The sequence below is a fragment of the Meriones unguiculatus genome, chromosome 17, assembly GCF_030254825.1.
Source record: "Meriones unguiculatus strain TT.TT164.6M chromosome 17, Bangor_MerUng_6.1, whole genome shotgun sequence".
In the NCBI taxonomy this organism is placed as follows: domain Eukaryota; kingdom Metazoa; phylum Chordata; class Mammalia; order Rodentia; family Muridae; genus Meriones; species Meriones unguiculatus.
Window position 1 is genome coordinate 95,704,467 of NC_083364.1, and position 12,300 is coordinate 95,716,766.

Genomic DNA, 12,300 nt, shown 5'->3' on the forward strand with positions numbered 1-12,300 from the left:
TAGCTTCCAGTCACTTTATTGCGCTCGTATTAAACTTCCCGCAAAAATACACAGAATAAATACAAAAACAGCACTTTTCAGAAGTCTTTGCTTTGAAGAGCGCCCTTCTTCCTGTGTTTCAGGCTCACTCCCCCACATTCACGTGGGTCCCTGCAGCCTTCCTGCATCCGTCATCAGTCCCTTAGGGCCCAGCAGCCCTGGCAGAGGCCTGGGGAAGGAACTCACACATAGTCATTCAACCTGTACCCGCTGTGCGAGGCTGAGGTCACGGAGGGGGCACGGTTGTCCTTGTAAGCTGCTGGTGGGCAGTAGGCGGGGGCGGTGGCTGTGGTGGCGGCCCCTGCCCTGGACTGGGCCTGGTAGGGTCTGTAGGGGCCCTCGTCCTGGCAGGACAAGCAGAGCAGGGTGCCCCCGATGAGAGACAGGGACGAGGAGATGAAGCCCAGGTACAGGGCCTGGCCGATCTCAAACTTCATGCCACTGGGCAGCAGCGGGTTGTAGAAGCTCTGCACCACGTCGTTCGTGGTCCAGGACACGGCCACCATGCACAGCAGGCCGGCCAGCAGGAAGAGCACGCCCCCCAGCACCGCGAAGGTGGTCTTGGCGGGTGTGCCCTTGGCACAGCGCGTGCACTTCATGCCCACTACGGCGCAGGCGCAGGCCATGCCCGACAGCAGGCAGGAGATGACCATGAGTGCGCGGGCCGCCTGCAGGTCCCGGGGCAGCGCCAGCAGCGAGCGGTAGATCTGGCACTGGTAGATGCCTGTGCTGTGCCACACGCACTCCATCCACAGCCCCTTGAGGTAGGACACAGCCGTCAGGATGTTGGTGCCCACGTGGGCGGTCCTCCGCCAGTGCGGCAGGATCGTGGTGATGAGCGTTCCCACCATGCCCAGGAAGCTAAGCAGGAAGCCCAGGAGCTGGACCGCTGTGCTGGCCATGGCCAAGGGCCCCACTAGCTGCACCGGGCAGCACCCGGGTCCCCAGGGGTGGATCTGGTCCTTAGGTGCCCACAGGAGGCCTAATAAAGCCGAGGAGGAGAGGGAGGGGGGAAAAAGGGAACTGGGTTAAATATTATCTCAATGCATTTACTTCTGTCACCGAAACACTTTTCCATAGGCAGCTGGTATGATAATTAACATATCCTGGAAAAAAAAAGGTTTGGGGACTTGACAGGGTGGAAGGACAGAGCTGGAAGAGATGGATTCAGGTCCCAGCAGCCTGTGCTTCCTGGAGACCCAGGGAACTGCACTCCAGAGCGCCCATTCTCCTGGGACCTACTCATGGGGAGCACAGGAGGAAGTTCTGCCTGATGTCTACCTTCAGGTTTTTCTGCTACACCTTCCTTCTGTGTGGTCAATAGTCAGTAACCACACGTGTTGCCCGCACAGCTTGGATGACACGCTAAGGTGTGCACCGGTGTGACAAAGAGCACGGCCTTGGGTGCTGCGTCTGAAAGGGAGCACGGCCTTGGGTGCTGCGTCCGAAAGGAGGTGACCTTCTCAGGCACCCAGAAACAGGTCAGAGGCTGCCCAGGGTGGGGGACCCCCCCAAGCAAATCAGGACAGTCCCCAGTTGCTCTGTGTTGCTCAGGGTCTGCAGAGTGGAAGATCTGGGCGGACCTGGTTGCCCTGGCTGTCCTCTGACCTGAGTTCTACGGCTTCTCTGAGCCTTCCTTGTCAAGGTTACCCGTTAAAGAGTGTAGGACATCGTGCCCGCCTGAGTCCACGAGGCTTGGGGAGTGGACGGGTCTGGGGAGGTCTAGGTGTATTTATGGAAAGCAAGGAGGGCTAAGTTTAGAAATCATTAGGGTTTGCTATTTTTAACTGAAGGATTTTCTAATTTAAGAAGCGTTCGCAAGCCTCCCCCTCCCCCCAGCGAGAGCGGCAGCTGGCAACCGGCATCACGCAATTCTTCCAGGGTTTGCAGTTCTCTCTAACGCCATTCATTCAGCAGAAAACCTGTTAACAGAGTGAGCGCGTCTCCATGGAAACCGCCTCTCCTCCCGCCATGCTGCACCAGGCTCCACCCTGCACTGCTGTTGGCAAGGGAAGGCCCTGCCTTGTGCTGGGCTTCATGGCGCTGGGCTGGGCTGGCCCCCAGGGCTGACTTTGGCGTGCCCCGTGGGCTACTGTTTACCCCACAGGCACGCGTACAGCTGTGGAAACATTTGCTAGCGAGATGAGGGTCCAAGACAAATGTTCTGAAGGCCCTCAGCGGGTCAGGTGGGCAGGGCGGCATCTCTCTCTCTCTCTCTCTCTCTCTCTCTCTCTCTCTGTGTGTGTGTGTGTGTGTGTGTGTGTGTGTGTGTGTGTTAGGGGTGACTGCCCTGCACCTTGGGGAAGCCTTTGCCATTCAGCTTCTCACTTGGTGGGTGAGGATCACAGACAGGTGATTACCCAGCCTACTCTGCTCCTTCAGGACAAGCTGGACATGTCCTCCCCCAGCTCACACAGAAACGACACATAGCTTCACTCCAGCTCGGTACACAAGTGAAGAAAAGAAAGAAAGAAAATCCCGGGCTGTAAGAGCTGCAGATAAGTCAGTAAGTTGCAGCAAGAGCCTGCACGGGGGAGACCAGGCAGCTGCCTGGATGGCTGGACTTCTGAGCCTTTTCCCAGAGGCGTCATAGCACTGCTTAAATTCTTTACAAACACAGATCAGGACTGGCAGGCTGGCGCAGTGAGTGAAGATGCTTGCAGCAAGCCGGAGGGTCCTGAGTTCAATCCCTGGGATCTAAGTGGTAGAAGGACAGTGCCGGCTCCTGTGTCTGCATGCCCCCCCCCATACATGCACAGACACACATGCATAACACTAACTTAATAAATAATTGAGAAATGCAGATCAGCATCTAAGGATGAATTAACTGGTTAAGTTTGGGAAAAAAAACTTAGTGTTTTTATAGCAGGTTTTTCCTAGTTGCATAGGTTTGTGGGTTATTTTTCATTTTTAGAAAACCTGCCTTACAAGAAAAAAGTATAAGAACAAAGAAAACTGAAGAAAAGTGTACATCCCACAGATCAATACATTAAATAATGTATCAATGACATTCAATAATGAAAATGGCTTTTTTTTAAAGGGGGGAGGTTTTCTCAAGAGGATGCCATGGAATGAAGTGTGCCCCCACCCCCCAACTCCCAGGGCCTCAGAGTGTCACCTTCTTTGGAAACAGGGCGATCGCACCGGGGATGGGGACACACTGGGGAAGGCTGTACCCATAAACTAGCAAGAATAGTGTCATTATGACACGATGAAGACGGCTAGCAACGGTGTGACCACTGAGGCAGAAGCCCGGGGTGTCCCGGATCCAGCAACCTCCAGAAGCTTGGAGAGAGCCTTGGGGACAGGCTCAGCCCTCAGGAGGAGGGGAGCCTCCCCACAGCCCTGTCTACTTAGAGAGAACCACACTCAAATCGGAAGACAAGAGGGAGGGTCCTCCAGCGCTGAGAGCTGGTGGCTCCGTGCCTGTGGCTGGGTATACAACGCAGTGTCTACCTTCAGGTCCCCACATGTAGAAGACAGAAAATGAGGTGAGAGACCTGGAAAGTCCCCTGTGGCCATGAAGTTCAAAGGCTCTGTCTAAGCAGTGCACACAGGGATCAAAGGACTGGGCCTCTGCATGCGAAAGAAAGAAGAATTAATGCAACCCATGAAGCCTTTGAGACTAAGGTCTGTGTTCAGCTTGCTACCTGCGCCCAACAACTGGCTGACCTTTGCAGCTTGCTTGCCTGCTTTCTTTTCTCCTTTCTTTTTAAAAAATTACTTATTTATTATGTGTATGTATGTGTGCCTGCACTGCGTGTGTGTGTGTGTGTGTGTGTGTGTGTGTGTGTGTGTGTGTGTGTTGCTCCTGGAGGTCAGAGGGGGTCGGATGCCTTGGAACTGGAGTTACAGCTGTGAGCTCCCTGATGTGGGTACCAGAATCATCTACAAGAACAGTAGGTGCCCTTAACCAGTAACACCATCTTTCCAGTGCCCGGCTCCCTCTCCACAGTGTCTGAATTACAGTCAGTTTTTCTTAAATTAACATGTATTGGTTTCATAGATCATAAAAACCCAAATTTGGGGTATGGGCCAGGTGTGGCTCCGGTGGCCCAGCAGCTGCCTAGGCTTTACCTTGGAAAAGTAATAGAGAGCAGTGGAGCCCCCGTTAGTTAGGACCTAGATCAAGCCAGACAGATGGGGGAGAGGTGGAGGGGGAAGAGGAAACCCCACAGCAAGCCACAGGACACTGTCACAGCCGATCTGGGAATTTTGTGAACCTCTGAAAGTTACTCATCTGAACGCTGAACCACATCTGTCATGGTTACAGATGTGGTGCTACAGACATATACGGATGCACTGATGCTGAATAAAATATTGTGGAAATTGTTCCAAGGTGATTCTCAGCAGGCATCTCTTGCACCCAGGTGTTCAAAAGCTGCCAGTTGCTAAGGTGAAAGCTCCCGGTGTGCTCGGGGCTCGGCCTGCTCCTGCTGTCTCCGCTCATGGTGGGGTTTAGGCAGTCTACAGTGTGCGCTTGGCTACTCTCATTTATGGGTGGGAAAACTGAGGTCTGATGTGATTAAGTGACAGGGCTGATCAGGGGCGAGCGCTGTGACCCCCAGGTTGAGAGGCACTGGGACTGGAAGAGCCTGGAGTGACCAGGCAGGTCCTTGGAGGCTGACTTATGTAACCCAGGGTGTAGAGTGCTTTCCCAGCATGCACTGGGCCCTGGACTTGATCCCTAGAGTCCCACAAGTGGTGCACACCTGCAATGCCCAAACTCAGGAGATAGAGGCAGGAGAACCAAAGTTCAAGGACATCTTTGGTTAAAAATCAAGTTTAAGGCCAGCCTGGACAATAGAGGGTGCCCTGGCCCCATTCCAAGCAGAGCCCATTGCACGTGAGAACTCAGACGCTTGTTCATAAATTATCGGGAGTCTCAAGATGGCAGTAGTAACCGGCAGTGTTCACAGGGGTGGCTGGCTCCCCAGAACAGGCCACATAGGTCAGGCATGCAGCCTGCCTCTGAGGGTGGACACAGGAACTGGCCGTTGGGTTTTCCCCCTATTAAACAGACGGGAACATCTGGGAGCCTGAAAGAAGCAGAAATCTCTCTTGCAGTGTTCTGTGGTATAAAAAATGGTTTTATGTGCTTATTTTTCCCTAAGTGTAACCTGGATACCTCTGCCAATGTAGTCCAAGGAGGAGCCTTTCAAAAACGAAGGTGTTGTGGTCTCTTATGCCCAAAGCGGTGGAAACAGACGTGGGGCTCCTACTCATAGTTTTTGTATCTCTCTTGTCACAGAGAAACTATGGGATCTACATTTTGGCCCACCCATTAGGAGTGAAGCTACAGCCCCAAATTCCCTCTTCCTTTCTTTTATGGTCACTCAATGGGCTGCAGCCTCCATGAAAAGGCCCTGGCAGAAGTCCTTACTTGCTGTTGGCTGATCCCCCTGGAAGCTCATGGGCTGGCAGCCACATGCCCTGCAAACACCATGCAGCCTTACAGCCTGTATGAGAAATTCACAGATCAAGCAGAAGGAGAAATGCTTGGGTTAAAAGCTCCAAGAATCACTACTGAGCTGGCAAGGCCCACTGCCTGCATCTCGAGATGGCGTTGGGACAAGCTTGACTTTATACTTCTGTACTATAGGAAAGCTTTCTGATGTGGGCAAGAAAACAATTAAAAAATCCATGGACATTTAATTTCATTGATTTTTATCTATACACATACACAAAGATGCACACCCCCACCCCCATGAGCTGGGGCTGGGGAGGTAGCTTAGAGGAACAGAAACACTAGCTGTATAAGCCTGAGGGCCAGAGTTGGATGCTTGGGCCACAGTAAAATCTGGATTCGGTGTCCTGCATCTGCAATCCCAGGACTTTTATGGCAGAATGGGAGGGGAGCTCCAGAGGCCCCTCACCCAGCCAGTGGCAGTACACAGGAAAGCATCAGAATCAAGACAGGCTCAGCCTCAACAGGGTGAAAGGAAGAAGTAGCTTCTGAAAGCTGTCCTCTGACCCCACGTGCACGCCCTGCCCCAGTCAACAAATATTGCAAAACATGGAACCAGAAATACTTACTAGTAATTGTGACAGTTACTATTGTCAGCTTGACTGGACCAGAACCAACACTGGAAAGAGAACTCTGGATAATTCTTCAGGGGAGTTTCTAGATTAGCTGAGGGAGGAAGATTCACAGTGGGCATTGAGAACACTGTTCCAGGGATTGGGAGCACTGACTGAGGAGAAAGGCATTCGGAAGCCAGCATTCATCTCTCTCTCCTGACTATGGAGTGTCCATCTGCCTCGAGTTCCTGCTGAAATGCCTTTTCTGCCTCAAACTTCAAACCTTTCTTTTCCTTCAGTTGCTTTTGACATGGTACTGGAAAAGTCACCAGGATGTTAGTATTTTCATGACACCCAAAGATTATTTTTCTTCCCCTGTGTAGTTTTCTCTGCAGACACCTCATGAGGCATAGATCCCATTGCACAGATAAGTAAGTAAAATACAGTTTGCTTCCGAGATTGCTGGATCACAGCGATCCAGATAAGGACAGAGGCCTCCCTGCCCTCACCCTGAGTAATTGTAGGCGACCTGCTCAGCCTCCAGTGACTCACCATCCCCCGAGCTGTGGAGCAGATGCTGAGATAATACGCTAAGAACTGAAAGCCCAGCAGATGCGGGGAGCACGAGGCTGAGGAGGTGGACCAGAGAACCAGTGCGGAGAGGCACAGGAAGCGGAGCACTCAGGCCGCCCCAGACCCAGGGAGAGACCTTGCCAAAATCAGAGCTAAACCCAGGACAAAAAGGATATAGATTTTCAAAAGTGTAAGAGTTAAGCCTCTTGATGGGAATTAAAAGGCAGAACCCCAAATATCTCCAAGGTTTGCAGACCCTCTCAAGATGCTAACTGTGATTCCCTTTCCACTTTGCCCATCTGTTCTGGGAAGACCATGATTGCTGCTGAAAATGTGGGATTCAAGGTTGTTGATTTCATATAAAATCTCACAGGATTTCCCCCCTTTAGACCATTTGTTTTAACCCTTATTAAGAGAGAGGTAGGGCTGGAGAAATGCCTCAGCAGTTAGGAGCACTGCCTGCTCCTCTAGAGGACTCAGGTTCAATTCCAAGCACCTCCATGGCAGCTCACAACTGTCTAAAACTCCAGGGCCAGGAGAGCCATGGCACCAGACACGCAAGTGGTGCATGCTTTCTCTCTCTCTCTCTCTCTCTCTCTCTCTCTCTCTCTCTCTCACACACACACACACACACACACTCATGTGTGCACATGCAGTCAGAGTAGCCATACACATAGAAGAAAATAAACAAATCTTTAGAGAGAGAGTGAAAAGAATGGAGAGACGGCTCAGCCAGTAAAGGAGGACCCAAGTTTGATGCCCAGAACTCACATTAAAGGGCAGGCATGGTGGCCAGAGTGCTGGGGAAGGGGTGGGTCCCTGGGCTTTCTAGTCAGGCAGCCTAGACTACTGGTCAATGAGAGACCCTGCCTCAAACAATAAGGTGGGAAATACTCCTGGCCTCCCCATGCATGTGCACGCGTGCACACTCTAATCACACTCACAATCACACACACAGAGATAGATGATGGGTGAATGGATGGATGGATGGGTGGGTGGGTGGGTGGATGGATGGATGGATGGATGGATAGATAGGCATGTGAGCCTAGATGTGAAGGAGAGGTTCCCATGAAGAGGAGGAGGAGGAGGTGGCTCTGAAGGCAGAAGTGCAGAGCAGTGTGGTCTCTTGCCACAGGAGTCACAGCAGACAGGAGCAGGCAGTGATGATCATAAGGTTCCCAAGCCGGCACAGGGTCTCCAAGCATCCTGATTCAATCCTTGCCCCCAAATTGAGGCCCCCAAACTGAAGAGCTTTGCCCAGATACCGTGGAACCAAATTCCTACCTTTCCTGGGTTCTCAGCAACTTGGCTGCCCCTCATCCCAAATTCTTAGGATGCCCCAAGACATCCAGGCCCAACGACTTTCTCACCCGGAGAATGTTCCCTTTCACCAGGCTGCTGTCCTGCCTTCCAACTCATCCACCCACACACCAGATGGGCAGGGTCCAGCTTTGGGGAGAAACGAATGCCAACCCCCACCACTCCAACTCACACAGAGAACACTCTGAGCCTCATCCAGTTTGCTGCTCCAGAACACTGATGCTCCCACTCAGGTAAGACCACAGGGACACAGCAGGGACACCGAGCTCTTCCAGCTTTGCCTCATTTGCCAAACAGAAGCTTCAAGGGCAGAGTGTCTGAGAGACGGTTGTCCAGTCGATTACGGTCTCTGAGTACAGCCTGCGTGGGCACACATGCCCTTTGGTTAGAAGATTAACTCTACAAGGTGGCCCCGCTGAGGCAGACATTCAAGACCAACTGGAAATGCCATATCTGCATTTGGAACAAGAACGCCAGGGATGTCCACCCATGGCTAATGGGTCCTGTGGCTGCCTGGAAGCCTCACCTTCCACACCCACTGTTCTGGCAGCCTTTTCTGATCTCCCTCCTTTGGCTCTGTCTGTGTCTCTAGAAGTCACCAGACTCCTGTCAATGAGGAAAAATGTCTCCTGCACCCAGCTTTCCCATCACGGCTTTGGACTTTTCTTCCTTTCGAGCAATTTGGTTTCTCAACTCCTGATGAGTGCCGTAAGTGAATTCTGAGGAGGGAGAAACTTCTCTTTTGTGGTCATTTTTACTGTAATGGCCGATGGATGAGTTAGATGATGTCTGTAGGTAGGAAACGGTGATGAGTAGGTCCAGGGCACAGTGCCCATGAGGGACAGTGCAACAGGAGTTAAAGATAAGAGGCAAAGGGAGAAGGCAGCTTTCTCAGGAGTAGGAGATGCTGGCCTGAGACCTCAGTGGTGGCTCAGGGAGCTGGCTGGAAAGCCTCCAGGCCATCAGGGGCCCAGAGTCTGGGATGCCAGGGTGGGTGGAGGACCACTGGGTTCTTTCTGGTTGATTCTCTGTGGTAATGAACCTAGGTGTTCAGGGACCTCCACAGCGTTCATCAGTCACTGGGACTTTAGAGCGATTCTGTGAAAAAACTCTTTTGGGCAAATGGCCTGGTCCCTTCGTCCCTAGCAATGATGGTGTAGGCAGAAAAGGAGTGTCTGGGGCTGCTGTGTCAGCAATTTATTATCTGTTTCATCTTTAGCACGTGTGTGTGTGTGTGTGTTTTCATTTGTGTGTGTGTGTGTGTGTGTGTGTGTGTGTGTGTGTTGACCAGCTGACATGAGGGTCTTTCACTCTGCCTTCTTTTCTGAGACAAAGTCTCGAACTATACCTGTGGCGCAGCCTGAAGACTGGCTGGCTCAGCCTCGCAGCCCTGGGGTTGCAGGCTGGCCGCTGCGCCTGTGTTTTATGTGTGTCCTGGGATGCAGAGCCAGGTCCTCATGCCGGGGCCATAAACCCTTCACTGAGGCTTCTTCCCCAGCCTCGCAGGGCCACCCCTTCTGACTCTCTCTCTCTCTCTCTCTCTCTCTCTCTCTCTCTAAGTTTTTTATTTTATGTGCATTGGTGTTTTGCCTGCAAGTATCGTCTGTGTGAAGGTGTCAGATCTTGGAGTTACAGACTGTTGTGAGCTGCCATGTGGGTGCTGGGAATTGAACCAGGGTCCTTTGGAAGAGCAGCTAGGGCTCCCAACCTCGGAGTCGTCTCTTCAGCCCCTCACAGGGTCCCTCAGCTGAACCCTCCCCCTATGGAAAGACTTCCTGGGAGCTGAGCTGAAGTCACTGAAGGAATGAGCCTCCTGGAGGCAGGACCATTGCTTTTGCAAAGCCACGGCTGGTGTCTGCGGAGGGTGCCTGCTGGACAGTAAGATGCAAATGATCTGATACAGTATTTTTCTGAGATAGGGGGTCCCGCTGTGCAGCCAAGGTTAGCCTCAAACTCTGGATTCTCCTCCTTCGGCTGAGTGTCCGGGGATGCAGAGCCAGGTCCTCAGGTTAGAGGTGTGCGACACTGCGCTGCTGACCTGGTGCGGTGGATGGAACTCAGGGCTTCTCGTGTGCTAGACCAGCGCCCCGAGGCCCCCACCCCACCCCCAGCACCTTAGGAAAGGGATCTTGGTTACAACAGGCTTTAACGTCTCGACAGCCACTGCACCATCTTAGAGAATAATTTAGTTTGCTCTCAGAAATATTTTACTTTATATTTAAATTGTATATGTGTGTATGTGTACACATGAGTGTGGGTCCCTGTGAAGGTCAGAATAAGGTGACAGATCTTTGGTGCTGAAGAGGGAGTTGTGAACCACTTGGCCTGGACACTGGGACCTCAGCTCTGGACGCTGGCAAGAACAGTGTGTGCTTTTGATCCTGAGCCGTCTCTCTAGCTCTCAGGTAAAGACGTGTGACAGCAAAAGGGTGTTGGGACAGAGAGAGCAGACAGAGAGATGACCAAAGAAAGGTTTGTTTTTAGGCAGGTTCTCCCTATGTAGCCCTGGCTGTCCTGGAACTGACTTTGTAGCCCAGGCTGGCCTCGAACTCACAGGGATCTGCCTGCCTCTGCCTCTCTCACTAGTGCTGGGGCTAAAGGCGTGTGCCACCACACCCTGCCCCCAGTGAAGGAATCTTCAGGGGCCTAAAAATAGCTCAAGAGGGCCAGAGAGAAGGTTCAGTGGTTAGAACACTTGCTGCTTTTGCAGAGGACCCGAGTTTCAATCCCAGCACCAAAGCTGGATGGAAGGGGATCTGACACCCGCTTTCTGTGTCCATATGCAAGTGCACACACACACTCACACCACTACACACGGAAATAGTTATTCTTAAAGTATAATAACAACAATAAAAACTTCACTACTGTAAATATCCCATGTGGTTGTGACTGGCCTATTTTACTTAGAAGCCGAGTGTCCCCAAGGCAACCTCTGACTGCCTGACCCTGGGAAGCTGCTGTGTGCCTGTGACCCCTGCTCAGGGCAGACCAAGTACCCGGATGCTCTCCTGGGCTGGAGCGCAGCGAAGAATGGACGCATGAAACACCTTTCTGTCTAGACTGTGTCACGCGGTGCCCAGTGACTTTGTCTTTAAACCTAAGAATGGTGGGCAGCCTTATCCATCCAGGGGATAAGACCTCACACCAGGCTGCAGCTGAGACCTTTTCTGTATGTCAGTCCCAAGCAGGAACGGTCCTTCCAAACAAGAATCAAGACTAATGAGGATCTAACCGAAGTCCACACAGCATAGCATTGCTTGCTTCCTACTTGCTGCTTAGCATAGGGGTCCTGAAAATATCAGTTAAATAAGGCTATTTTGTCTCACGTGGTGCTGTGGCTGGAAACTGGGGTGTGGACATGACAGACCTGAGCTGCAGGCGGTTATGAGCCTGAAGGACGGCTATCGGATAAGCCTTTATACCGCGTCCTTAGCCCAGGCCCCGCTAAGCATGTCATCAGCTGGCCGGTGAGGCCGGGAACAGGCCTCCTCCGTGCTGTGGTAACCCAGCCTGCCATCCGACCAGAGTGCGGAGAAATGCGGTGATCCAGTGAGGCCGAGAACAGGCCTCCTCCGTGCTGTGGTAACCCAGCCTGCCATCCGACCAGAGTGCGGAGAAATGCGGTGATCCGGTGAGGCCGGGAACAGGCCTCCTCCGTGCTGTGGTAACCCAGCCTGCCATCCGACCAGAGTGTGGAGAAATGCGGTGATGTATCTTAGTCGTGAAATCTGAAATGGCTGCTTCCCTGGTGGGCCACGTCTTTTTATAGTCTTTACTATTAGTGTTTGTTGTATGTGGATGGATGTCTTGCCTGCATGTGTGTCTGTGAACCACATGCACGCAGTACCCAAGGAAGTCAGAAAATGACTCTGTGGCTGGAGTTGTGAGCACCATGTGGGTGCTGGGGATTGAACCCAAGCTTTCTGGAACAGCAGCAAGTCCTCCTAACGGCTGCGTGTCGCCAGCCCTAGGAAATGTCTTTTGAGCCAACCCAGGGTAAGCTCAGAATAAACCAGTTTATTCTCTTTATTTTTTAAAAAATATTTTAATTTATTGATTATGCATACAGTCTTCTGCCTGCATGCCAGAAAAGGGCACCAGATCTCATTATAGTTGGCTGTGAGCCACCATGTGGGTGCTGGGAATTGAACTCAGGACCTCTGAAAGAGCAGCCAGGGCTCTTAACCACTGAGCCGTCTCTCCAGCCCTGTTCATCCTCCTTGAAGGGCAAGCTCTTTGAGTCAACAGTTAAAGCAATACATTTTATTTTGGGGATATCTCTGTTATTTTGTTTTCCATCAGTGCAACAAAGTACCTGAAATGATTAACTTTGAAAGAAGAAGGGTT

At 52.0% G+C, this 12,300-nt stretch overlaps 1 protein-coding gene across 9 annotated transcripts in view; it reads right to left on the reverse strand.

Annotated features, from left to right (window-relative positions):
- The window catches only part of Cldn14 (claudin 14), a 77,587-nt gene continuing 65,287 nt past the window's right edge, over nt 1–12,300 (reverse strand). For 3 of the 9 annotated variants that reach the window (XM_060370771.1, XM_060370770.1, XM_060370768.1), the window contains 2 exons: nt 8,126–8,313; nt 1–1,021 (listed from right to left, as the gene is read on the reverse strand). In XM_060370771.1, coding sequence (XP_060226754.1) covers nt 222–941 — 720 coding nt within the window. In that variant the 5' untranslated portion in view covers nt 942–1,021; nt 8,126–8,313 and the 3' untranslated portion in view covers nt 1–221. Of the gene's footprint in view, nt 1,022–6,075; nt 6,173–7,917; nt 8,062–8,125; nt 8,314–12,300 lie in introns of those variants that run through there. The other 6 variants (XM_021661745.2, XM_060370767.1, XM_060370772.1 and 3 more) reach the window with 4 other exon arrangements.